The sequence below is a fragment of the Punica granatum genome, chromosome 5 (genome assembly GCF_007655135.1).
Source record: "Punica granatum isolate Tunisia-2019 chromosome 5, ASM765513v2, whole genome shotgun sequence".
NCBI classification, from domain to species: Eukaryota; Viridiplantae; Streptophyta; class Magnoliopsida; order Myrtales; family Lythraceae; genus Punica; species Punica granatum.
This window is the reverse complement of record NC_045131.1, coordinates 1,259,513-1,283,832: the sequence shown is the minus strand read 5'-3', so window position 1 is coordinate 1,283,832 and position 24,320 is coordinate 1,259,513. Positions and strand designations below refer to the sequence as shown.

Sequence of the window (24,320 nt, the reverse complement as noted above, 5' to 3'; positions counted from 1 at the left end):
AACTTTTTTGAAAGATTACCTATGCTTCGTTCTCTTCAGTCCAGTAAATCGATATCCCATCCCAATTCGACGGGAGCTGCGGCCCTAGTTGATGTCGATCTCAACAAATGCGAGCCATGGGACCTTCCAGGTGATGCGTCTCAGCTCATCTGACTATCCGGACGATTCGTTTATTCATAGGATATTTTGTACCTGTTTGTTTTCACGACCAGGGAAGGCGAAAATTGGAGAAAAGGAGTGGTACTTTTTCAGCCACAGGGATAGGAAGTACCCGACAGGAGTGAGGACAAACCGAGCGACCAAAACCGGTTACTGGAAAACAACCGGGAAGGACAAGGAGATCTTCAACAGCATCACGTCGGAGCTGATCGGGATGAAGAAGACGCTGGTTTTTCTACCGAGGGAGAGCTCCACGAGGAGAGAAGACCAACTGGGTCATGCACGAGTTCGGCCTTCATTCCAAGCCCACTTTCCCCTCTGCCAAGGTAACATGAGTTCTGCATTTAGACCTCGCCTGCAAAGTGATATCTTGCAGCATCAAACCCGTAAAATCGGAACAGTCAGTTATTGCGAGCTTGATAATTGTAAATGCATTTCTGAACGACGTTTGTGATTGACTTGGTCCTAATGAGGCACGAAAGGATATTGGAGCCTCGATTGATAACCCGGCCTTCTGTGGATTACTGTATGCAGGAAGAATGGGTGATCTGCCGTGTCTTCCAGAAGAGCGGCACACCGAAGAAATGCAATCCGAGCTATGAGCTTGGGATTGGAGCACTTATAAAGAATTCAGAGTCATTCGTTCTAGGAAGCTCCTCATTCGGGGGGCTCAAAACGAATACAACCGTGGAACTGGGGGCTATGATCCCAGCTCTGAAGCTACCACAAAATCCAACATTATCAAACGCTGCTGCTTCCTCCAATTTCACTGGAAGTCCGTTCGATGCAGAGATGGGTAACGTTGAAGAGCCGAACATTGCTAATAATGGGCAAAGCAATGGACGCTTGGGATTCGAACACTCTGTCGATCTTCATACTTACTGGACTTCATTCCTGTTGAACTAATAGTCGTTAGGCAAAAGAGAGCTCGGTCTTGTATGAGATACACGATTCCTCCAGAATCACGAAGGTTTATATGTACTTGCTAAGACCTACAGCTATCTTGACACGCCCTGGACTTGGCAAAGGCGAAAGATCTCCAGCTTCAATTTATGGACCGATAATCGAAACAGGGCATGGAAAGGGTTGCAATATTGAAGCGTGAAGGCATAGTCCCGAGTTTGTTCGGCAAACTCGAGAATCTTTCAGTTTCTGATTAGCAATGCATACATGAAGATTATTTCCAGCTTAAGATTGTCTTCTTCAGTAGAACTTATGATTTCACCAATCACCAGATATAGATGCTGAATACTGTTTTGGACTCTGTTCCCCTTTTGCTGTTGCCAAACTCATCATATCGCATTCGGAATGAAGAATTGAAAATAGAGTAATTTGCAGACTGTTACATTCCATTCTCAGGACATTACATCAAACCAAACCGATGATTAATCAAGAAACCCTGAGCAACAAAAAAGATTTATGTCCATAAACTCCACTAAAGTGTGGGCAATAAATTAATGTGCAAAAGGGCACAAGATCTGTTCTATCAACAAAGAACAATGCAGAGCAGATCCCAAAAGAGAAAAATCGTATATTGCACACCAAGACACCAGTGGTAAGACACTAACCATATGACAACAGTATATAACTTACACGAACTTCTACTTATGTCCTATGCATCTATGTCGTGTGAAAAGGTTCTAAACTTTCTCTCCGCAGAATGAACGGGCATGAGAGAGCTTCAAAAAGGAAGCCGATGTAGTCGACAAGGAGATGATCTGAGCTCCAAAAAAAAAAAAAAAACCATTCCAAGAGCAGCACCCCCCACCTGGAGAAAGCAAACACAATTCCAAATGATGGATTATAAACCGGTCCAAACTATCTGGATATTCATATGTACATAATTATAATACAATCATGCTTACGAGTTTGGAAATGGTATTTATAGAATATACTTTCAGAGGTCTAAGTAGAGTGAGGAAGTAAATTTCAACTGTGGGTTCCAGGAATCTAGAACTCTTCCAGCATTTTCTAGTTCCCCCACCCACCCCACAAAAACAACCAGAGGAAGCATTAACAATAAGGAAATTTTGTGTAGCACAGGTCATTGCCAAACATGTTTTTCTCCATTATTCCCTTGAAAAAGCTAAAAACAGAGATATCTTCCCCGGGATTGAACACGCCTGAAAAATACCAGCCACAATATATTGGGAATACCTGTAAAAGGTGCCAGTGGAAGAACTTGAGAACAATCTCAAAGCTCTCTACTTGTTGTCGGGGTGTCCCCGCTTGGCCTTTCTCCTTCCATGATGCGAATGGCCATGTCGACCAGGTCTCCTCGCTTTCTTGCTACAGAGTACAGATTAAAACAATTTTAAGTTACTTATCCCAAAAAATATGTAATGTTTCACGAGAAACACACACAAAACTAGCCCATTCTGTTTTTACTCATCTGTGTGACTCACCAGAAAAGGGCTGAACAGATTCTAGAAAGTAAGATTATTGGAAGCGCCAACAGTGCAGATGCCTAGAAAAGGTAATTCAATAGGACCAAACAGAAAGTCAGAAAACTTTATTGACCCATGCTGACCTTATTGACCCCTGCTGACCCTCCTAACCATTCTCCTAATTACAAAAAACTTTGGGCTACCAGAAATTGTCTCATATTGCCTCCTACTTGTGTCGCAGGACGCACCCAACTAGCATAACCATGTAAGAATATGCCCAGCAAGACCTCCGTCCCATTCAAAGTTGTCAAGATCGCGATCCTACTTAGGATCATAATAAGAGAGTCGTGGGATCGAAAATCGCATAGTCGGATCGATGATGATCGTAAGATCTTACCTATAATAAAAACAAATATGGACAGAAATAGAGATGTATTACTTTCTTATGAATTTTTCATTTACAACTTTTACTCATCATTCAAAAATCAATCTTTGTTTATAAGATTTCAAATTCCAAAAATCACCAATTGCAAAAAGAGGTCATAAAACAACACAAATCATAGTTCACAAGTTACAAAAATACAAATTATAGTTCACAAAGCATGGTATCATAATAGAAATAACAAATGAGAACAAAAATAAAGATTAAAAAATATATATATCATATGTCATTTAAATCATCATGTAGATCTTCGTCGTCATTGATCATATGTCATCGAAGGGACCGAAATCTCGACCGGAAAATGGGGTTTGCTCGACCCAAAATTACTTTAAAATCAGTCAAAGACGCATGGGCTAAGATCGATTGGATCATAACTATCTTATTATGCCATAATCTAATTAACTGTCCTAGACCTATCTTACCTTTTAGATATGATAAGCTCGTGTAGGATTTGGAATAGAAGAAGATGTTATGTATAGGAGACCATATGTTCGGAAATATAGTAATTTTGCATTATATCACTATCCGGTTGCACTTGGTTTATCTTTTCCTATTACCATTGTTTTCTAATGCTTCCGATCTGAAATGTGTTCGCATTTTGGCCCACGCCAAGCAAGATTTTAATTCAGAATTCGAAATCGAGATTGACATCTAAGAACATTGGGCCAGGTCTAGTGTCGACCTTAAGATACACCGGAGCTAGACCTTAAATGACACGATAAATTTCATTTTTGTTACAAGAAATGTTCATGAATCTAATTAAATGAAATAAAAATCCTACATATCTAATAAACTAGCTTTATGCCCGCGGGATGCATGGGTTTTATCTAGAGTATTTTTATTTTGAATGATAATTTTAAAATTTTGACATCTTGATTAAACTGTTTAATAAGAGATATTTTTCTAAAGTAAAACTGTTCAAATACAAGTAAAAATAGATTAAAGACTATTTAAAGTGACAATTAAAATATTAAATGTTATTTTTTTAATTGTATATATATATATATATATCAATTAAAATTATTAAACATTTTCAGAAATAAAATTTTAAACAATATAAATTTACCATTTTAATCAAATTTAATGGAGTGAGATTGAAATATATATATATATATATATATATATGTTATTTATAGATATGTAGATGATTTAATTTTTTTTATAAATATTTAATTTAAATTAATAATATATATTTATAATTGCGTCATTTATTTACATTTAATTCACGTACATATATCTTTAAGGTAATACTTATTTTCTTTAAAATAGTTTTTTTATCTTAAATATAATTTAAGCATTTACACTTATAATCTTATATTATTTAAAAAATTACCTTTCTACTCTTATTTATTATTGAGATACAACTTTATATATATATATATAGATAGTAAATCCATCTCACCTAATAATTCTTCACTAGCTTTGTTAACTGGCACGAGACATGGCAAGGATCATTGGGCCGATTGGTTTTTGCCCAAAACATCTCTTCCCGTTTCTTCGGTAAGGAAGTCAGAAAAGACAAATGAAAGAAAGTTATAAAAAATAAAAAATAAATAGTGTGTTTGGTTTTAGAGTTAAAGTAATTTTGATTTTAATTATAAAAAATGATAAATAATTGTGTAGTGTGTTGAGTTAAAGTTAAAGTTAAAATTTTTGACTTGAAAAATGTGTATTTTTATTGTGTAGTGTGTTGAGTTAAAGTTAAAATTAAAATTTTTATGATTTTAATTGCCGACAAAAAAATCTAATGCAACTTGACAAGTGGGGGACGCCGCAACAGCCAATCAGAAAACGCCACGGTGGAAATAGGACCAACCAAGGCCCCAAGACTTCATTGACAAACAGCCGCGTGGCTAAACTTATCTTGGTTTTTGGCATATCCCTTTCTGTGGGCTGAGGATGAACAAAACGGATGACCAAAGCGAAATCGAAATCAAAATCAAATCAAAAATTTTAAAAATTATTTCTCAAGACAAGGCCATACCGTACGCTTATGATCTCTCTCCACTCCTTGCACCGCGTGACAGCCCATTCTGCTTCTGCCAACTAGGACAGGCGGTCCCACCAGGATTAGCCTCCAGCTTGCCACGGAAGCACGTCTCCACGTGTCTCGTAATCAATGGGCTGTTATGTACTCTCCACACTGGCTGTCACTTTCTATCTCCCCCCAAATAAATAAATAAATTGATGGCTTTCATTTCAGCCTATATGGTAACGACAACAGCATAGCCGGAGGAGGCCCTCTCCCTCTCTTCAGCTTTCCTCAGACATCTCCGTCTCTCTCTGGCGTCTGCAAATGCTTTAGTGCGTCTCCTTCGTGGCTGTGATTTCAATGGCGGATTCTCGCAATCTGCTAATGCTAAGCTGAGTTGGCTCCCTTGCATGCAAGCTTCTGAGTCTCCGTGTCAAAGTCTCCGTCTTTTCTACCCTCTCCTTCCGGCCTTGGATTCAGAACCCTAGTTTTGCTGCTCACTCTGTCAACCCGCAGCTGTCTTCTTTGTGGGGTTTCTGGGGCCCTGCCCGGGGAAGTTCTGAGGTCAGCTGCGTGAGTGATCAGGTTTCGATCTTACACCTGGCGATCCAGCTTGATTCCAGCTTGTTTGCTCCATATGAATCTGTATTTGTTGTTTGCCTGATCTGGGATAGGGTTTCAGATTGCCATCCTCAATATGGATCAATGCGGACTACTACTCTATTAGGTCTCTATAGGAACTTCAGGTGGGCTTTGGTGGATCTGCAAATGTTGAAGGTTATATGATGTTTGTTCAGAATATTGGGCTGAATGGTAGCTAGAGCTTAGCATCCTTTTCACATGATCCGCATGTAGCTGAATGCTGTCGGGTGCCGTTTTTGATTAAACAAATGACTACTGACGGGATAGAAAATTCTTGGAATTTCCCAGTGTAGTTAGGCTGTTATGCGTTGGGGGATTCTTGGTCAACTTGCGGGTTTTCAGTTCAAAACCTATAGTGCATGTCAGGTTTTCGGTTCATCCTCGAGGCAGTGTCGAGAGTTGCTTTCCACTCATTATGGCTCATTATTTTTCGTTTTGGGCTGTGAGATATGAATGGCATTCTTTTTTAGTTGTTCTTTGTCATATAAGATCACAATAAATATTATTAAACCGAATTCTTGTAGTGACTTGCTCAGTCTTCATTATACTTTTCTCCACGAATGTTTTTATGAGACAGTATGTTGTTACATATGCCCATGACTGATGTATCAGGCTGAGAAAATGATCCCTCTGACGAAGCAGTACCGCTGCATACACTCAAAAAGTTGTCAGTGCACCAAGGGGCATCTGAATGAAGATGTTATTTACCTGGTCTTTCAGCAGATGAACTGGAACCCTAATGCAATTGCCAGTTTGTCCTGCACATGCAAGTGGTTTGATGATCTTGCCAAGCGAGTCCTGTGGAAGGAGTTTTGTAGAACTAGAGCTCCTAAGATGATGCAGGATCTGCAGTCCGGTGGTAGTCATAGTGTTGATGGCAACTGGAGGGCACTGGGGAAGCTTCTGATATACTGTTCAGGGTGTACCAAGGGCAGCTTGTTTAATGGCGTCCACGTACCTGGTCACTTTGTTTACAGGACCAGGTTCTCGCGAACATCAGGGAAGAGCTTCCTTTTGCCACAGTGCAGAACAGACGTTTTATATGTGTCTGATCCTTGCGAACATCTAGACCAAGGAGATGAGGGGGACATTGGATTTTTTCGGGGAATCTTCAAGTCATTCGCAATGTCAAAAGTCAAGAAGATGCTAATTAGGAGGGGAGCCAAATTTCATCCTACCGAGATGTGCCCCTATTGTAAGGCAAAGCTGTGGAACATGTCGCAGGCCGAGATGATACCTCTGAGTGCTAGCTGCAGATTGGGTGCTTATGAGGACTGCGTGGAATATTATGTCTGCCTCAACGGACATCTGCTTGGAATGTGCACCCTCTTGCCCTTGTCTGATTCTGAAGAGGCTTCTGAGTTTGAGTAATGATTGGTTCTGGGTCCAACTGCTGCCCTTTAGGTAGAAACCACTCCGCCCGGGAACTGATTTGAAATTAGCTTCTGATACCTTTTGCAGGACCTTTTATGTTCTATTTCTTGCACCGTCTTCTTTTCTGTGTGACTGCTCCAGCAATGTTCTCTCCGGCTTATCTTATATATGGGTCTCTTTCTTGCGAATTTCATAAGTCTGATGACGTGATATTCTGTTTAGCAGGTTCTATTTTCTCGGAAAACAGTTGAGGTCTCACGGAATGGATCCTAGGATAGAGAGACGATGAAATGGAGATCTTGTGGGCTATACTTGCCTTCTCTCTGGAGGGAAGTTGACAACAAACTGCCATAGTCTCATCGGACCATGTAAGGAGGTGTTCTGTCCGTGCTGTGGAGAGTGTTCCTTTGGCAGGGCATTGGCACTAAGAGACATTAGCTAACCATTAATTTGTGAATCGGCCTTCAAATTCCATTGTCATCATGGATCTGTAATATATTGTACATGTAATGTTGCACCATATGAATCTTAAGTGGGGATAGTCGTATTCATGAATATGCAGTCTTGATTGTGATGGTCCTTGATTGTGTAAAGTACCTAATTGACCCAAAATATAGGTGTTCATTGAGAGTATACTCCATAACTATGAAGGGGGCTTGTCGGCATCGAAAGACATCACATGTTTGATGAATAAGTACATCAGAACCCAAAATAAATATGATTAATGTACATAGCATTTAGATATAATATGTTCTTGAATTTAGATACAAGGATCTTGGTGCGTATATTACCCCCAAAAAATCTGTGGTGCATAGAAAAGGAAAGAGAATGGGGCTCTCCTACTCGCATTCCTCTTCTTCCAAACTGAAATCCAGGCCTCGAATCCTCATTGGCCCGATGTTAACTGCAAGAAATTCGTAAGGTTTTGCAGTTAATCAAGATCGGTGCCCTTTATATGTTCAAAAATAAAAACAACGATATACTTCTGGAGAAGTATGAAACATCAGTATGCTTCTGGAGAAAGCTGCAAAACACTATCCAAGTAAGAAATGTCGAAATCAGATGGCCTACCAACAGCATCAAGCCCGCTCAATTTTGGCATGAATTGTCTGATATGGTCCTCCGCCGCTTTCTCAGCCTTGAGCGTCTCACACTCGAAGGTAAGTGAGATCTTGTTCCTTCCATGCTTTTGCTCCACTAGACCAACAACATCCTTATCCCAGCTATCCAAGGAGAAAAGTACCAGGCAAAAGAACTTACATCAACAATTTTGACAGTGCTTCAATTCAAATGAAAACGGATTCAAGGAAATATTTTTGATTAGGATGACTCCTCACAAGAGTAAGATATTTATAGAATGATGATAGTTCTTATTACATATTCCACTGAGCTAGGAGGGACATGTATAAAGAGAACGATTCAATGCAAACATCGTAGAACCAAAAGCTTTTGCAGAGTCCCGCATAATGTGAAGGATCATGAACAGAATATTTTGGAAAGATAAAAACATAGGCACATTAGAAATTTTGTGCATCTCTTTCAGGAGAGTTTTACCCATGTGCATGCTCAATGTTCTGGAACCGAGCCGCGTCCTGGCCCCTGCATTCCACTATGAGAACTTGCTCTTTTTTGCTCTGTCCAATTAAAAGTTTGAAAGTACTAAGCAGTGATGTTCTTGCAGGCAAAGAGATAGATCGATTCAATGAACAGAACATCCCATCCTACACTTACACTGTAATCTGTGATGGTAAGCTTGATCAGACGGTAGTCCTCACCCCTACTGCACTCCCTCTCACACTCCAGCTCTGCCACCATGAACATGGTAACGGATAATGTCAAATGCGAATCCATAGCTCAGTACACGTAAACCGCGAGATAAACTAGAGAGCAGGAACATCTGTTGTTTCCTCTTCCTACTGCATAAATTTGGATTGGACCATCGCGAGCGAACATGCTAAAACAAGAACCTTCTCTACCAAAAAGCCCAATGAAGGCGAGAGTATCTTTCATCTTAAGAATAAAATCCAGTTGGTAGCTATATGAATCCGACACGGGTCACCATATCTTCCTGAAGGCTAACGTACATAAGCAGGCGACTTGACTGCATCGATTCGTAGTACTCGAGCTAGTCAATAATATCCTTAAAATGGTCACGTTTACGTGTGTATTAAAAATGTATACATTTTGGCATCATCACATCCAGCATACCCAGTACGCATTCAGGAAAATCGAGGGACAGTACATACGCAGAAGCAGAGAGAGAGAGAGAGAGAGAGAGAGAGAGAGAGAGAGAGAGAGAGACCTGTGCCATGGAGGCCGTAGCAGATGGAGGGAGGGAGGTGGATGAAGTGACCAGAGAGGGACCCGGACGGCAACAGGGCGATGGAGGCAATCCCTTCCTTCACATCTTCTACACCGTTGCTCGTCGATTCTCTCTCTCCTTCTCCCGCTTCTGCCCGCAAAAGTTCACCAGACGAAACCAATTCAACATCACAGAGACGAGAGGAACTTCTCCTCCTTCCATGAAAGAGAACAACTAACCCATGAATCCTTCCGCTCTTTGACAGAAGCCAAGCTGCCGCCTGCCGTTCCTTCCTTCTTCTCGTGGTGATGGCTGCGACGAAGCGACACCAGTGTTCACTGCGACCTCTATTCTCTCGTCATTGCTTAAAACGTCGCCTCTTCGACTTTGCTGCTACTCTTTCTTTTTTTCGGCTACTCCTCAATTATTGAGAGATTTCTTTAATTTAAACTAAAATAGTCGGACCCTTAATAGCCCGTTTGTTTTTAGGTTAAAATTACAAAAATTTTAACTTTATAACTTAACATATTACGCAACAAAAATACACATTTTTCAAATAAAAATTTTAACTTTAATTTTAACTCAACACACTATACAATATTTATCATTTTTCATAATCAAAATCAAAATTATTTTAACTCTAAAATCAAACGCACCATTAAATTTTCGAATATTAGAGTGTACAGCAATAGTCGAATCATTAAATTTTCGAATATCAGAACTCAGCAATTAAAAAGAAACTATCGGCATGACTGTCAAAAGAGTTCACTTTTTCACAAATGACGTAATTGGACCTGTAAATGACTGATATGACAAAAGTATAAAACAAGCAAATTTTCACCGTCCAACACTTCCATTTCAAGAGTAACATGCCCATATGTCTGTCTCTCATGATTCTACAGGCATGTACCACTAGCCACGGATCGAGAAACCATGAAATTGAGACCGAAACCACAGAGTATGGAAAGAGTGATCAGATTGCTCATCAGACATTATATATAACTTACTTACATCCTCAGCGATACTCTTGTTGGACGACATTTCACAAGACAGATGCTCAGAGAACGGCAAAGAGCGCATGTACTTGGCGCAAACAAACTTTTTAAAATGAAACCTATAAATTTTGGTGTTGCGCTAAGTCCGGAAAACTGTATAATATTAACTACAAAGTATAAACCACGCCGAGTGGAGACTTTTACAGGGTTGGCGAGAGAGCTTCTATGTTCTTCTCGTTACTAGTAGTCGAGTCAGGCTCCAGTTTCCTGAACACCAGCTTCTGCTGGGGAAGCTGCCCATTGGAGAAGGCCGAGACTTCGGTATCTATCAAGATGGCGTCTTCGTCCTTGAATTCCCCTCTCAGGATTCCCTTGGCGAGCTCATTCTCCACATTCTGCTGAATCACGCGCTTCACTGGCCTAGCTCCATAGTTCGGGTCATAACCAAGGCTCCCAAGAAGCTGAACTGCTGCATCACTGACTTGGATCTTCATCTTACGATCCGCGATTCTCTTCTGCACTCGTTCCAACTGCCCAAAACATGAAACATAATGTATCCATATACTTATGAAACAGAACTAATAAAAAATAACACGACTCCCAACTTCCACAACTACTAAATTTGCCTCCCCAGGAAATGGGAAGATGGGGAAAAGCTGAAGACATGGGCAGCACTAATGTTCAGTGTTTACCTGTAACTTAACAATGCTGCAGATCTGCTCACGATCCAATGGCTGGAACACTATATATTCATCGACCCGATTCATGAACTCAGGCCGGAAGATCGACCTTGCAGCATCCATTACCCTTTGCTTAATTCTCTCATAGGTCAACTCCGCTGAAGTCTCATCATCAGTGTTTAGAATATACTGTGAACCCACATTCGAAGTCATTATGATGACTGTGTTAGTGAAGCTCACAGTTCGGCCTTGAGAGTCCGTCACCCTCCCATCATCCAATATCTGAAGGAATACATTGAAAACATCAGAATGAGCCTTCTCGATCTCATCAAAGAGTATGACTGCATAAGGTCTCCTTCGAACTGTTTCCGTCAATTGCCCTCCTTCCTCATAGCCCACATATCCTGGTGGGGCCCCTATCAATCGCGAAACTGCATGCTTCTCCATATACTCACTCATATCAATCCTTACGAGAGCTTCTTCTGTGTTGAACATGTAAGAAGCTAGGGCCTTAGCAAGTTCAGTCTTCCCAACACCAGTGGGACCCATGAACATGAAACTAGCAATCGGACGATGAGGATCTGAGAGTCCAGCCCGAGATCGCTGTATGGCCTCAGCCACTGCCCTCACTGCAGGATCTTGTCCAACGACACGTTTATGCAGCTCTTCCTCAAGATGTAGTAATTTCTCCCTCTCAGTCTGCTGAAGCTTCGAGACAGGGATACCAGTCCACTTACTGACAATTTCTGCAATATCATTTCCTGTTACTTCTTCTCTCAGCATGGATTTCCCTGACTTCATGTACTCATCTAGTTCCTTTTCAGCTTCTTCAAGCTGGCGCTGCAAAGAGTTTAAGCTCCCGTATTTTAATTCAGCAGCTCGATTTAGGTCATACTCCCGTTCAGCCTGCTGTATCTCGACATTTACTCTGTCAATCTGTCGAAATAAAGGGGCTAATCAGTGGCAACGCAAATATCATATTCCCCCACAGTAAATTCTATTTCCCTCCAAGCAAGATCTGGTTTGCACCAACACATTAAATAGGACTTTCTACTAGTTTATAAGATAGACGAAGATGATGGTGGAAGAGACTTTTGAGAAGGACAGAAAACAGTACAGAATAAGAAGACATGTACCTCTTCTTTGATAGATTGTATACGGGTCATGACAGACTTTTCATGCTCCCATTGCTCTGTAAGCTGAGCTTGTTTCTCCTTTAAAAGTGACAGCTCAGCTTCAAGACGGTTCAATCTATCTTTCGAGGCCTTGTCGGTGTCATTTGCCAGTGACAGCTTCTCCATCTCGAGCTTCAAGACTGATCTGTCGATCTCGTCAAGGGCAGTTGGTTTTGAAGTAATTTCCATCTTAAGCTTAGCAGCAGCTTCATCAACTAGGTCAATGGCTGCAATTTCCAAGTCATCGTTATGGCAGATCTTGTTTAAGGGGGAAAAAAACCCAACAGTAGTTTTCAACGCATATATAGATAAGAAATTGCTTCAGACAAGCATTTGGCAGCTAAGACTCTCAATGCTATTTTTTTTTATGCTTTTTCTAAAAGCCTAAAAAAATTAGCAGCAAACTCTACTGGCTTCCCCATTTAAGAGGTATAAAGAAACCAACAGACATTGATTCCTCAAATTCTACAGAAAGAGCTACAACTCACACCGGTAAAGCTCACCAATTCTGTAGACCTTCAGAATGAGCTACAACTTACACCTGTAGAGATACAATAACGAAGGAGCCTAGACTTGGAAGGAAAGGCGGAGCATTGAGGAAACCTTCTGGTCCGTGAAAAATCAGCAAAAGCAAGCTAATGATCAACAACAAACCTGTTCCAACAGAGATTTTGTAAACATAAAGAATTACCTTTATCTGGCAAGAAGCGGCCACTGATGTAGCGATCAGAAAGAATAGCAGCTTCCACAAGTGCACTGTCAGATATTCTGACTCCATGATGAAGCTCATATCTTTCACGCAATCCCCGAAGAATTGATACAGTATCTTCCACTGAAGGTTGATCCACATAGACCTGCTGGAACCTACGCTCCAAAGCAGGGTCCTTCTCAATATATTTGCGGTACTCGTCAAGTGTTGTAGCACCAATGCATCGTAATTCTCCCCTTCCAAGCATGGGCTTTAAGAGGTTGCCCGCATCCATGGCACCATTTGTGGCACCTGGAAATGTATTTAATAGAGCAATGCTATTCATTCAAACAGCCAGCATGAAAATCTCAAACAAATATCACTTCCAAGGTTACATAAGAACCACTACAGGGTATCTGATAAGACCATTTCGTGAAAGAAAAGAAGATATTGATAACAATAGTGACGAAGAAAAGAATCCCAGTTCGCTCCTGCCATCAGGATGAACCATGATTAAGAATAAAAGGCTAGCCTCACTGTCATTGGGATTTAGTAGGACTAGAAAGAAATGAGCTGAAGGGTCAATTCTTATGGAAGAAAATTGCAGCTATCCAAACATTACCTGCCCCAACAACTGTATGGATCTCATCAATGAAGAGGACAGTCTGCCCTTCTGATTCAGTCACTTCCTTCAACACAGCCTTCAGCCGATCTTCAAATTCTCCCCGATATTTAGCCCCAGCAATCAGAGCACCCATGTCAAGAGATATCAGCTGCAAATTAAGTCCAGTTAACTAATATAAGACAGACAAAAAGGGCAGAAACAAAGGCGATGGGCACTCATACAAATACTCATTTACACTTCAATAGTCACACACCTTCCGGTTCATCAGAGCCTGAGGCACATCCCCTTGCACAATCCGCTGGGCAAGTCTGTCAAAATATTAGAATCAAAAGAGTTTTCACAGCAGAAAAAGCATTGAACTCATGAAATGCATACCCCTATGCAAGACTGATGCTTCAGCATGTGCTCCATTGACATTCATGCTAATTCTTTACCCGCTCATAAGAAGATCTAACAAAATCCCCAGAGAAAATGAACATCAATTGAACTCCAATAAGTAATTACCCTTCTGATATTGCAGTTTTTCCAACACCAGGCTCACCAATTAGCACGGGGTTGTTCTTCGTTCTCCTAGAGAGAATTTGAATGCATCTCCGGATCTCATCATCCCTCCCAATAACAGGGTCCAGTTTTCCAGCTCGTGCCATAGCAGTTAAATCTTTTCCATATTTTTCCAGGGCTTCATACTTCCCCTCAGGATCTGCACAAAATAATTCCAATATCAGACTTACCATCTGCAAACTAACGATCAAAGTTCTCCTGAGAAAAACCGCAATGAAGAGTCAACAATAAAGTCAATTGACTTCAATCGGTAACAGCAAAGTCATGGAGAGCAAAGCTTCCTTCGCAATTCTGCATTTAGTGGCCTGGGATATTCAAGCACACAACAAGCCTCGTGACGCAAGTTGACAAATGTGATAAAATCCAAAAGGCACACCAAATTCATAGGCACAAGGCATTGATAAAATATAACTTTTCCTTCCTCCTTCCATGCATACAAAAAGGTGCACAAAAGCAGTTGGTTTTATAATTTTTAATAAAGTAAATAAAGCAAAAAACGAATACAGGAAGGATATTTGACCTTGATCAATAACTGATTGGCGTCCTCTAATGGCCTCTATTGCAGACTTCAGTGTCTGCTGGGAGATCTGAAAATCTCTGAACAACTGCTTCCCAAACCGTTGATCTTGGGAGAAACCAAGAACCAAGTGCTCAATGGAAACAAATGAATCCCCATACTCTTTCTTAAATTCCCTTGCTCGGTTAATCAGGGCTTCAAGATCACGGCCCAACATCGAACCAGAAGATTCACCGAGAACCTATCGTCATTGCAACGTTCAGATAGCAAATAGCAATATATGAAGATGTCTAACACAACAGGAAGATGATCATATACTAGCGACATAGTTAACTACTACAATACAAGACGAAACAAATGTGATTACCATGTCCAAAAGTCATGCAAATGATGCATTCATAATCAGGCTATGAAAGCCAGCCTTGCTGTATACCATGTCAATTGTCAATGGAGAAAGCTAAAGAATGACGTTTCAATGAAGAATTACCTTGGGTTGGCGCTGGATGAATTTATCAGTGGCTTCGAGGAGGCGAGTATTGTCGATGCCGGCCTTGGAGAAGATTCGGCGGGCAAGCCCATTCTTTTGTTCCAAAAGAGCCTTCATCAAATGCTCTGTCTCGACTATCTGATGCTTATTTTCTTTCGCAACATCCGGTGACGAAACAATCGCTTGCCAAGCCATATCTGTAAATTCTTGCTGCGAAATCTGCCATGTGACAGTGTTTTATAGACACCATTATCAGTCCAACGCGACTAACGCACTATTGAAAGCGCCACTATATGTGAACCACAGAATGATTGGCTCATCCGATACATGTCTCTGATTAATGACAGCTCAAAGTTCAAAACTTTCGACATGAACAATCAACAATCTGCCATCTGACAGTGTTTTAGACACCATTAATTCACTATCGAAAAGCGCCACTTTATATGAATCGCATACTCATTGGCTCATCAACTTCATGTTTCCGATTAATGAAAGCTCAAAGTTCAAAAATTTCGACATGAACAACCCATAATCATAACAGGAATTACCCTTCCGCCCGAAGCCTCGCAGCGCACCACGAAGGAGCCGGACCTCGAGCTCCTATCTGGCCGCACGGTGCCATTCCAGGACGCAGAGTTCCTCCGGTTCAGCCGCAGCGGCCTTAAACCTCCGAGCAATTTAGCGCTAGTGGCGAGGCAGCTGAGAGAGAGCGGGGGACGCGCTAAGAAGGCGCTTCTGTTGGGCAGGGGCTGAGGTAGCCGGAGGGAGACGCCCGAGAAGGACGTCGTGGACGCCATGGGACACTGAAGCTGAGCCGGCAATGGAGACTTGCAGGGAGCCCAATCCAATTCAGATGCAGAAGGAAGAAGAGGAAGAAGAAGAAGAAGAAGAAGAAGAAGAAGAAGAAGAAGGGGAAGGAAGAGAGGAGAGGAGAGTGAAGTAAAGAGCTATGCTTTGCTTGGGAAGAGAGAAAAAGCGAGAGGAGACGAAGGGAGGGAAGTAGAGACTGAGAGAGCCAAAGCACAACCAGACTGGATTTATTTATTTATTTATTTATTAAATAATCCGTTTATTATTTATTTATTTATTAAAGAGATTTTCGTTTTGAAGTGAAAAGAAAAGAAAGAGGAGGAGCAATGGAGATTGCTCGTGAAAGCTCGTGAATTTGTCGGGATTTTCTCACCTATAGCCAATCTCACGGTGCGACCGTCCTGGAACACATACACGTGGTTACGTGTGTATGGACCGGACCCCACTCTTCTTAGTTTTGTTTTTTTGCTCATGTTCTCCTCTCAGGATCACGAATGAAACCTTGAGCTAAATCCGTGCTTAGATTGATTGAGCGATCAAGTCCAACGCAGATTGTTTCTTAATGAAAAAGGTTAAGGTAAACTTTATTATAAACAGAGGTCTATATATATCTCGATCTAAATCAGAAATGAAATTGTCAAAGATTTTTACTCGAATTAGATTACGATATTTCATCTTCTCTTTTCATTTCATATCAGCAACTGTGGGTTTTTTTGCGGGACAGCTCAGTAATGTGATTGAAGGTTTATAGGATTACTAAACTAACTCTCTTACAGCCGAATGTCTTTTTGCAGTACCCAAATAAATTAAGGATTGAGATGAGGTGGAATTTTAAATGCCAATGATATAAAATGTACGGTTCTACTAACATGACCCGAGATCATATGACACCGAAATCTCAGTCGTCCATTATGCATAGGCCCCGAATGGATCCCACGGGTGGACTCTTGTAATCGTCCTGTGTCATATGACACATGATCATGGCAGAATTTCTCTAAAATATCTTAATCGTATGTTCGAAGTATATATAAGATTGAGATATAAAAAAAAGATGACCTATACACTTATAAACAATTATTTCACAAAATTTTCTCAAAATTAAAAAGAAATTGAAATTGAGGAAAAAAAATCACTAAGGAAGCTCCCCCCAATGTTGATTTGAGGGGACCCAATGCCTTGCCGGCAAACCCAAGGCTATCCGGTGACGGCGATGGTGGCCAGCGTGGGGCCCCCATCGCCCCACAATCACCTTCAATTGAAAAGAGGGGCTGCGGTGGTTGAAAACAACCCCAATCGAGGTCGCCAAGGATCTCTATATCTACTGGCAACAACCACAACCCTTCTCCATCCTCTTCTCTCTCTCCGAGTGAAGATAGAGATGACTGTGGCAAGCCAGCGACCTCGCCTGGTCCGGTGGAGGCCGACGTAGGTCCCCTATCTCCTCCTTTAGCGGGATTAGCCCAAAAAAGAAAAAAAAATTAATTGATATATCCAGCAGTATTTTGTGAAATCTTTAAGTATAAATTTGATACAAAGTGAGGGCATTTCCGTCTTTTCATAAATAATCATATCTCAATCCACCCTTTAACCCATTCCCTCCTAGCATAATACTTTTATCTAGATATATCTCAATCCAATCGACACCAAAAGTAGTACAAGGATTATAAAAATCCATTTCAGCCTCTTATCCGACCTACTAAACAAATATCTTTCTTCTCTATAATAACAAAATAGATTTTTCTGGTCACCTGCCATGAGCTTAAGCCACATTGGTGTGCAAAAGGTCATTGGAACGGAAGCAAAGAAATTAACCGGGAAATGCGTTTCCTTCATACTTCCTAAAACCATGTTTTCGTGACATAATGTACCAAGGAAAACAGGTGCAACCAGAGTCGGACCATCAAATCAGTGTATAAGTTGACATATATATATATATATATAGCATCTGCAACAGCGTTGATCAACTCGTTACAGCAAAATGATGTACAAAAAATGGAGACAAGCCCTTTTATTTTTATTTTGAAGACTAGAGAACTGATGCCGACCTAGCTGTGTATATATATAACCGACCATATAGCTGAAACCCCTTATCCATATCCATGTCTGAACTAGCTCTCACTCTCAGGAGCTTACTCTATAGACCGTTCTCGAGAAGGCTTTACCGTTACCTTTTCAGTAATCTGAACAGTTTGATGAGCAGAATTTATGACCGAATTGACTCCAGTCTTCGCTCTACCTGCGAGTTATAGTATGACGCAGATGCACTTGTTTTGCTTCCGCTGGTCCGCGTCTTTCCTATCTGTTTTACGCAGAGAAGACTCAGAACTTGCATATAAAAAGAAAGTTTAAGGTAAATGGAAAGAGACTCGGAGGAGCAATACCTTTTTCAGAAGGCGGTTGGACAACGACGTGCATCGTTGTAACTCCGCCGGGAATATCACATAACGGACTTTGGCACTCCCTAACTGTTCTGTTGTTCTCGAGGATCTTTCCGGCGCTTATCAACTTCACATCTTTTACTGTCCTCGGACCATTCTCCTTTTCTAGAAATAAAAATGATATAGAAAGAGTTCAGCAACAAGTTCGGTTACATGCTGAGACACGCAACTAGTTTGGAGATTAGAAGTTTCCCTTGTTTTTTCACAGTAGATGCTCGGGGTGTAATACCAGATGAATTCTGGTGTTAAGACAGATGAAAAACTGTTGCTCTTCAAATTGCATGTAAGCTACCAAGGAGAACGACTGATGTAATTCTCAAGCCAAAGACAAATATTTGTATTTTGAGTACTCAATTCTTTTTGTCCTAATATTTTTCGGATTGATGATAACAGCAAAAAATTATCGTGACATCCCTTCGATTATCCCAGTTGAGAACATTACACAAAGTTCATAACGCCAGCAACAATTAATGAAGTAGGATATGTAACCGAAAAATATAATAATAACAATAATGAAGTAGGACATGATTCGAACCGAAACCCGAACCTTTCGGCCATTGAGCAAGAATGCTCTCCTTCAAGGTGGCAACACTCGTAGCCGCGGGAAAGCTCCTGGGCCCAATATCCGAACCATCTGTGAGTCGAAACTTGATCTCCAGCTGATCCTGGACGCCTGCCATCTGCAATAACCCAGGGATCTACGATTCGGACCTCACCCCAATATTACTCGCGAAAATTGGGAAACCAAAAGAGAAACTCGACCCTCAGTCAGTCACAAACTGTGATCAAGTAGCAGTATTTCCTTAAAGAACCAATGCAACCCACCACTAAGAATCTGCAACAATACCCCGAAGCAGACAGATCAGATGGGCTAAAGGAGAAAGACCCGCATCAAGAATCTCGAAACTCAGCGATACTACAATCACAGATCGACATGAAATCCATCACGAGCCGCAAATTCAATCAGAACCCAATAATGGAACAGTGGAGAGAAGTAGAAGACAATCGAAAAGTTCATCACTTGCCTCTGAGACTGATCCAACCGCTCACTGGCTCGCCTCCTCTGTCCCAGTTAACTGACAGAGAAATCATCAGAATTAGAAAACAAAGGGCTCAACATCGGAATAGGAAAAGCGCGTGCGCGTCTGTCCTTCCGGATTAGCAATCAATGGCCATAACAAAAGTCAAGAAATTGGCAATTTTTGGAGGGGATGGATGACCCAATAATATATCTATTGGAAATCTGCAAGAACGAGGCTGTCTTGGAGTTTTCAAAGACAGTTCTTTCTGATCCAAAGTGAAAGAATAGTCAACTGATCCAATTCCTGCCTCCTTGTATGGAAGGTGGAAGATCTCGCCGGCTTATAGTTCACATCTTTTAACTTCCACTACTTTATAAATTAAATTAATTAATAATTCACTATTAGCAGATCCTTAAATTATTATTTTTGGGAAACTTTGTAACTGAGGAATTGTTCTTACGGGATGCCTACTATTGATGCATGATATTCGTCACATCCTCTGCCACGTTTATCGCAAAGATACTCATGGATTATTATACATGTGAAATCGGTTTCTTGTTGTGACGGGTTGATCGCACTTGAACTAATTAGAATCAATTCTAAATCTTTTTAAATTATGGTTTTTCAAAGCTCATGAGAATATTATTTTTCCATTAATTTGACAGGATATTGGTGGTTGAGAGAGATTCCCTTTCCTTTCCCCCCTTCAATGTCAGCTTCCATAAATACAGCTTGTCAATAATCATGCGATTAAAGCATTTCACAATTTGGCAAAACCGAAGGGCAAAATATCTGTCGGATCCGACAGACGACAGATTACATGAATTCTCCCAAGCGCACGAATAACTCCTCCTCCTACTTTGAAAGAGACCAGAGTTAACCAAATTGGGTTGTTAGATGCTCAAACCACCGCAATTATTCCAAGTGAGTATCTTGTCATCGTCGACTTAACGGATCTTCCCAGTTACAATTTCTCAGTCTTTTGGGAGGTCTGGTCGGCCTACTCGCAAGACTTCGATAGATTAGGGGCTCTTAGAGTAAATAGAACTGCCAACTGATGCAAGTGAATACGAGAACTTCCAATGACCTCGAGCTTATCCATCAGATTCCGCAGCACATCTGAAAAAAGGCTCGCGTGCTGCATGCCGACAATATTCTATAGGAGATAATGATCTTTTCTTCATGACAAGGAATCTCTTTTCAGGAGTATATAATATACATATATGTGTGTGTGTGTGTGTGTGTTCCATATAGCATATATTGACAACAGAAAAAGCATTTCAGTAGAAGCATAACTTCCTCCTTTTCTTTTCTAATGAAATGGAGAATCCATTACCTGAATGACAAGGAAGCATCGCCTGGTGAAAGACCAAAAAAAGGAGATGATGAGATTTCTAGAGATAAGGTCAAAAGTGCAAACTGGAATAAAAGTGAAACGGTTAAGGAACAGCTCGTATAAAACCGATTCTCCAGAGCAACCCAGCAATCATAACAACTTGTCCATGCCCCAGAAAGAGAACATGTTAGGACTGTATTTATCCGAAACCACAAGATGCTAGAGCGATCAAACCAATTTCTTTCTGCAGTGCAACATCAAGCATTCCAAGCTGTAATAGGCACTTGTCACTTATTTGCTGCCTATGTTTCTGTCCTACATAATATATCTTTTACTGAGAATCCTGACACGAATCCTAGGTTTTGTATTCTTAACTATATTACTGAGAGGAAAGGAAGAAAGACTGTAGCTGTAATGAGAGAACAACTACAACCCAACATAAAGGCAGTACCTTGGAAATCACTCTAGTAGGTTGGCCATTTGTAGGAGATCATACAGCTTGTATCAATGGGTGAAAGATATATAAGCAGCTAATCTTGGAGCCTGTATTGCCTATGACCCACCATTGTCAGATTGGAGCTCTGATTCTGCAAGAGAAGAATGGGATCATCAATGGTCCAGATCAACTGTGCCATCGCCTCCCATGCAAGTGGCGGGTCTCATCTATCTATTTATAATGAGGGAGCTATGCTTGGGTTACATGAGCACGAAAGATGAACAGAAGAAAAAAAAATCCAATTTAGATCAATTAACTGACACTGAACGAATGCTGGTCCTGTCAGATACACAGAGAAGCAATTCGTGAATTGAAAGTCACTTGTACAATTAACAAAATTTTTCATGTATGCTACTAGTTCTTTTGGAAAGATGCTCTATAATAAACGAGAAGTATAAAAGCAACCAGACTACACTTGGAAAAAGTTTACTGTTAGATGAAAAGAGAAGCTAGTTACTTACCATCCTCTGAATGTAACATCACTCATCAGTGCCCCTCAATGAGCCTAATAATGGGAACGCACGGTACCAAGCACTGGAGCCTCCACAATCAGATGAAATATCAGTACATAGCAACGTCGGGAGAAAATGAATTTCTGTATTTCAGCAAATAACGTTAACATTATGCTACATCAGTCTTCCATCATATGAAAACATCAAATAAGTTCATCTCGTCCGCATTTAGCCCACGGACATCCGACTTTCTACTACATCAGTCTTATACCATGCAAGAGTATCTAAGAGACTTTTGCTATAAGGGTAGGGGAAAGTTTTGAATTTTTTCTAGTTTCCAACTTTCTTTGATCTGCTGTTCGAAGATTCCATCTCACTGTCTCCAATAAACTACAATATCTTATCTAAATTTAGTTTTATATCAGACTGTGTGCTGGTGTTTTTCTTAAACCTATTTGCTTCATTATATTCCTCGTGTTCTCAGCATCTTTCCACCTTCCCGTTGCAGAATAAATCTTCGCCAGCAATACATAGTTTCCTGTGTTCTCAGGCTCAAGTTCAAACAGCTTCTTTGCAGCCACCCCTCCCAAATCAACATTCTCATGTATCACACATGCACCGAGTAATGCACCCCAAACAGCATGACTAGGCTCATAGGGCATCTCCATAACCAAATCATAAGCTTCTTTGAGACGACCAGCTCGACCAAGAAGATCAACAATGCATGTGTAATGGTCTTGCTTTAGTCTTCTTCCATGATGCTGAAGCATGGCTCGGAACAGGCTTAAACCCTCATCCACTAAACCTGAATGACTGCAGGCATGCAGTACAGAAGTGAAAGTAACTTCATTTGGTTCCACTCCTGATTCGGCCATCGCATTAAATAGCGAAACGGCTGTCTCTCCTTGTCCATGCATTCCATATCCAGCAATTATAGCACTCCATACTATTATATCTTTCTCCCTGTTGGGGATTCCATTAAATAGCTTGTGAGCAGACTCAAGACCACCACTCTTTGAGTAAACATCAATCAGGCCCGTCGTGATTTCAACTTGCAATACCAAGCCAGTTCTTGTAAGGTAAGAGTGCATGTTCATCGCTTGCTGGAAATCTGCTAGGATTGCATATGCAGGAAGGAGACCATTCAAGGTACCATGGTTCCGTTCAACTTCTTGCTCTAGCATTTCTTTAAATGTCTTGATAGCTTCTTCTGCAAGACCATTATGGACAAGACCAGAGATGATGGCGTTCCATGGTACCGTTCTGTTCTTTGAAGTTTTCTCAAGAACTCGAAAACTGAGATCCACACGCTTACATTTTGCATACATGTCAATAAGTGCTGTCTCTATCATGACATTAGATTCAAGATTTTGCCTCACTGACCAACCATGTAAACACCTTCCATGCCTGAGAACAGACAACCGCGCACAGGCAGAAAGTAGGGAAGCAACTGTTACGGAGTTTGGTTTCACTCCATCAAAACGCATCAGGTGACACATTTCTAAAGCTCTGCCCACATCATCGTTCAAAATGCACCCATTAATCACAGTAGTCCACGTGACGACATCTCTTTCGCCCATCCTCTCAATGATAGACCATGCCTCGTTCATCTTGCCACACTTTGCATACATATCAACTAATGCATTACTCACTGAAATGTTCCTCCCAAGACCCTTTTCTTCCACTAATTTATGAACAAATCTTCCCAGATCCAGCTCCTTCAAATACCCGCAAGCTGGCAACACCGAAACTGCAGTGGCACTATCAGGTTCAAAACCTGCATCCACCATGAGCTTAAAAGCCCTCACAGACTGATCGGCACAGGCATTCTTGAAATACCCAGTAATCATGGTATTCCACGAGACAACTGTTCGTTCCAGCATTTGATTGAACACCTTTTCCGCTGCATCTGGTTCCCTGCAGTTCATATACATAGCCAGCAGAGAGTTCTGGATATATGCGTCCGAATCAAGCCCGACTGCGAATAACTTCCCATGGAAAACGAAACCCGTGTCAAGAAAAGACAACTCACCGCAAGCTTTAAACGCGAGCGTGTATGTAAATTTATCTGGGCGACACTGATCGGACGGGAGCATGCCAGCAAACAAGTTGAGCGCGTCGAGGTAAAGACCCTGCAGCAGATATGACCGGATAACCGCATTGAGGAGGAACGAGCTTCTGTCTGGCAACTCACCGAACAGTTTGCGAGCGATGGGCGCGTGGCCGCAGAGGGCATAAGCTGCGGTGAGATGTGAGCGGAGGCGGGCGGCGTCTGGGGCGGACAGTATGCCTGATGTGATGACGCGGGCATGGACTCGCTCGGTCTTCCTAAGGGACCGGCTTTCCTTGCATTGACGAAGAAGGGACTCGAAAGGAGAGAGGAGGCGTTTGGCTTTGGCGACCGCCGCCGGAGACTGAACCATTCATGAAATCACGATTAGCGCTCGCCTCCGTGTTTGATGATCAAAGAGGGAACATGAATGGCTCCTACTCCGTCAAGAATAATATCTATCGGTAAAGAAGAGGAGGGAAAGAGGACGAAGAATAAAAATAATTTTATGGAAATTTTATTATTTTTCTTCTTTTTTTTTCCGGTTTTTATTTCAGCCTGATACTTTGAGACGGTATCAATTAAGTGCTTAAATTAAAATTTCAGTGCCAATTAATTCTCCGTGTGTTTATGAATTTATAAACTAGGTCGTATTTTGTGCCCACCAAAAAAAAAAAAAAAAAAAACTAGGCTGTATACAAGCCGTGTCA

General features: G+C 41.2%; 5 protein-coding genes and 1 pseudogene across 14 annotated transcripts; 2 read left to right on the top strand and 4 right to left on the bottom strand.

Moving 5' to 3' along the window:
• The first annotated feature begins 21 nt into the window (after positions 1-21).
• Positions 22-1,498, top strand: LOC116207784 (annotated as a pseudogene).
• Positions 1,499-5,183: 3,685 nt separating this feature from the next.
• On the top strand, positions 5,184-7,531 carry LOC116208017 (EID1-like F-box protein 2). Of its 5 annotated transcripts, none has more exons than XM_031541190.1 (4): positions 5,184-5,545; positions 5,643-5,706; positions 6,215-7,006; positions 7,202-7,531. In XM_031541190.1, exon 3 carries the CDS (start codon positions 6,224-6,226, stop codon positions 6,971-6,973), a length of 750 nt encoding a protein of 249 aa, XP_031397050.1. In that variant the 5' UTR covers positions 5,184-5,545; positions 5,643-5,706; positions 6,215-6,223; the 3' UTR covers positions 6,974-7,006; positions 7,202-7,531. The 5 variants fall into 5 exon arrangements, with proteins under 5 accessions (XP_031397050.1, XP_031397049.1, XP_031397047.1 ...); XM_031541189.1 differs by having other exon boundaries at positions 5,635-5,706; XM_031541187.1 differs by having other exon boundaries at positions 5,643-7,006.
• A 147-nt stretch (positions 7,532-7,678) lies between these two features.
• On the bottom strand, positions 7,679-9,701 carry LOC116208019. Its single transcript, XM_031541191.1, has 6 exons — positions 9,518-9,701; positions 9,279-9,428; positions 8,708-8,781; positions 8,531-8,610; positions 8,048-8,199; positions 7,679-7,880 (listed from the first exon to the last, which is right to left on the bottom strand). Exons 1-6 carry the CDS (start codon positions 9,519-9,521, stop codon positions 7,816-7,818), a joined length of 525 nt encoding a protein of 174 aa, XP_031397051.1. The 5' UTR covers positions 9,522-9,701; the 3' UTR covers positions 7,679-7,815.
• A 533-nt stretch (positions 9,702-10,234) lies between these two features.
• Positions 10,235-16,018, bottom strand: LOC116208016 (chaperone protein ClpB3, chloroplastic). The gene is made up of 10 exons (XM_031541185.1): positions 15,555-16,018; positions 15,007-15,225; positions 14,523-14,760; positions 13,946-14,141; positions 13,695-13,749; positions 13,439-13,589; positions 12,820-13,128; positions 12,090-12,355; positions 10,966-11,889; positions 10,235-10,803 (listed from the first exon to the last, which is right to left on the bottom strand). The coding sequence occupies exons 1-10, from the start codon at positions 15,801-15,803 to the stop codon at positions 10,474-10,476; spliced, it is 2,937 nt and encodes a 978-aa protein (XP_031397045.1). The 5' UTR covers positions 15,804-16,018; the 3' UTR covers positions 10,235-10,473.
• Positions 16,019-17,711: 1,693 nt separating this feature from the next.
• Positions 17,712-19,633, bottom strand: LOC116207162 (membrane-anchored ubiquitin-fold protein 1-like). Of its 5 annotated transcripts, none has more exons than XM_031540035.1 (5): positions 19,280-19,633; positions 19,080-19,170; positions 18,802-18,934; positions 18,198-18,359; positions 17,712-18,115 (listed from the first exon to the last, which is right to left on the bottom strand). In XM_031540035.1, exons 3-5 carry the CDS (start codon positions 18,932-18,934, stop codon positions 18,060-18,062), a joined length of 351 nt encoding a protein of 116 aa, XP_031395895.1. In that variant the 5' UTR covers positions 19,080-19,170; positions 19,280-19,633; the 3' UTR covers positions 17,712-18,059. The 5 variants fall into 5 exon arrangements, with proteins under 5 accessions (XP_031395895.1, XP_031395897.1, XP_031395896.1 ...); XM_031540037.1 differs by having other exon boundaries at positions 19,080-19,089; XM_031540036.1 differs by lacking the exon at positions 19,080-19,170.
• Positions 19,634-19,972: 339 nt separating this feature from the next.
• LOC116207160 (pentatricopeptide repeat-containing protein At5g39350) lies at positions 19,973-24,189 on the bottom strand. Of its 2 annotated transcripts, XM_031540031.1 has the most exons (3): positions 21,570-24,189; positions 21,064-21,199; positions 19,973-20,634 (listed from the first exon to the last, which is right to left on the bottom strand). In XM_031540031.1, exon 1 carries the CDS (start codon positions 23,981-23,983, stop codon positions 21,977-21,979), a length of 2,007 nt encoding a protein of 668 aa, XP_031395891.1. In that variant the 5' UTR covers positions 23,984-24,189; the 3' UTR covers positions 19,973-20,634; positions 21,064-21,199; positions 21,570-21,976. The 2 variants fall into 2 exon arrangements, with proteins under 2 accessions (XP_031395891.1, XP_031395890.1); XM_031540030.1 differs by having other exon boundaries at positions 19,973-21,199.
• Between the last annotated feature and the right edge of the window lie 131 nt (positions 24,190-24,320).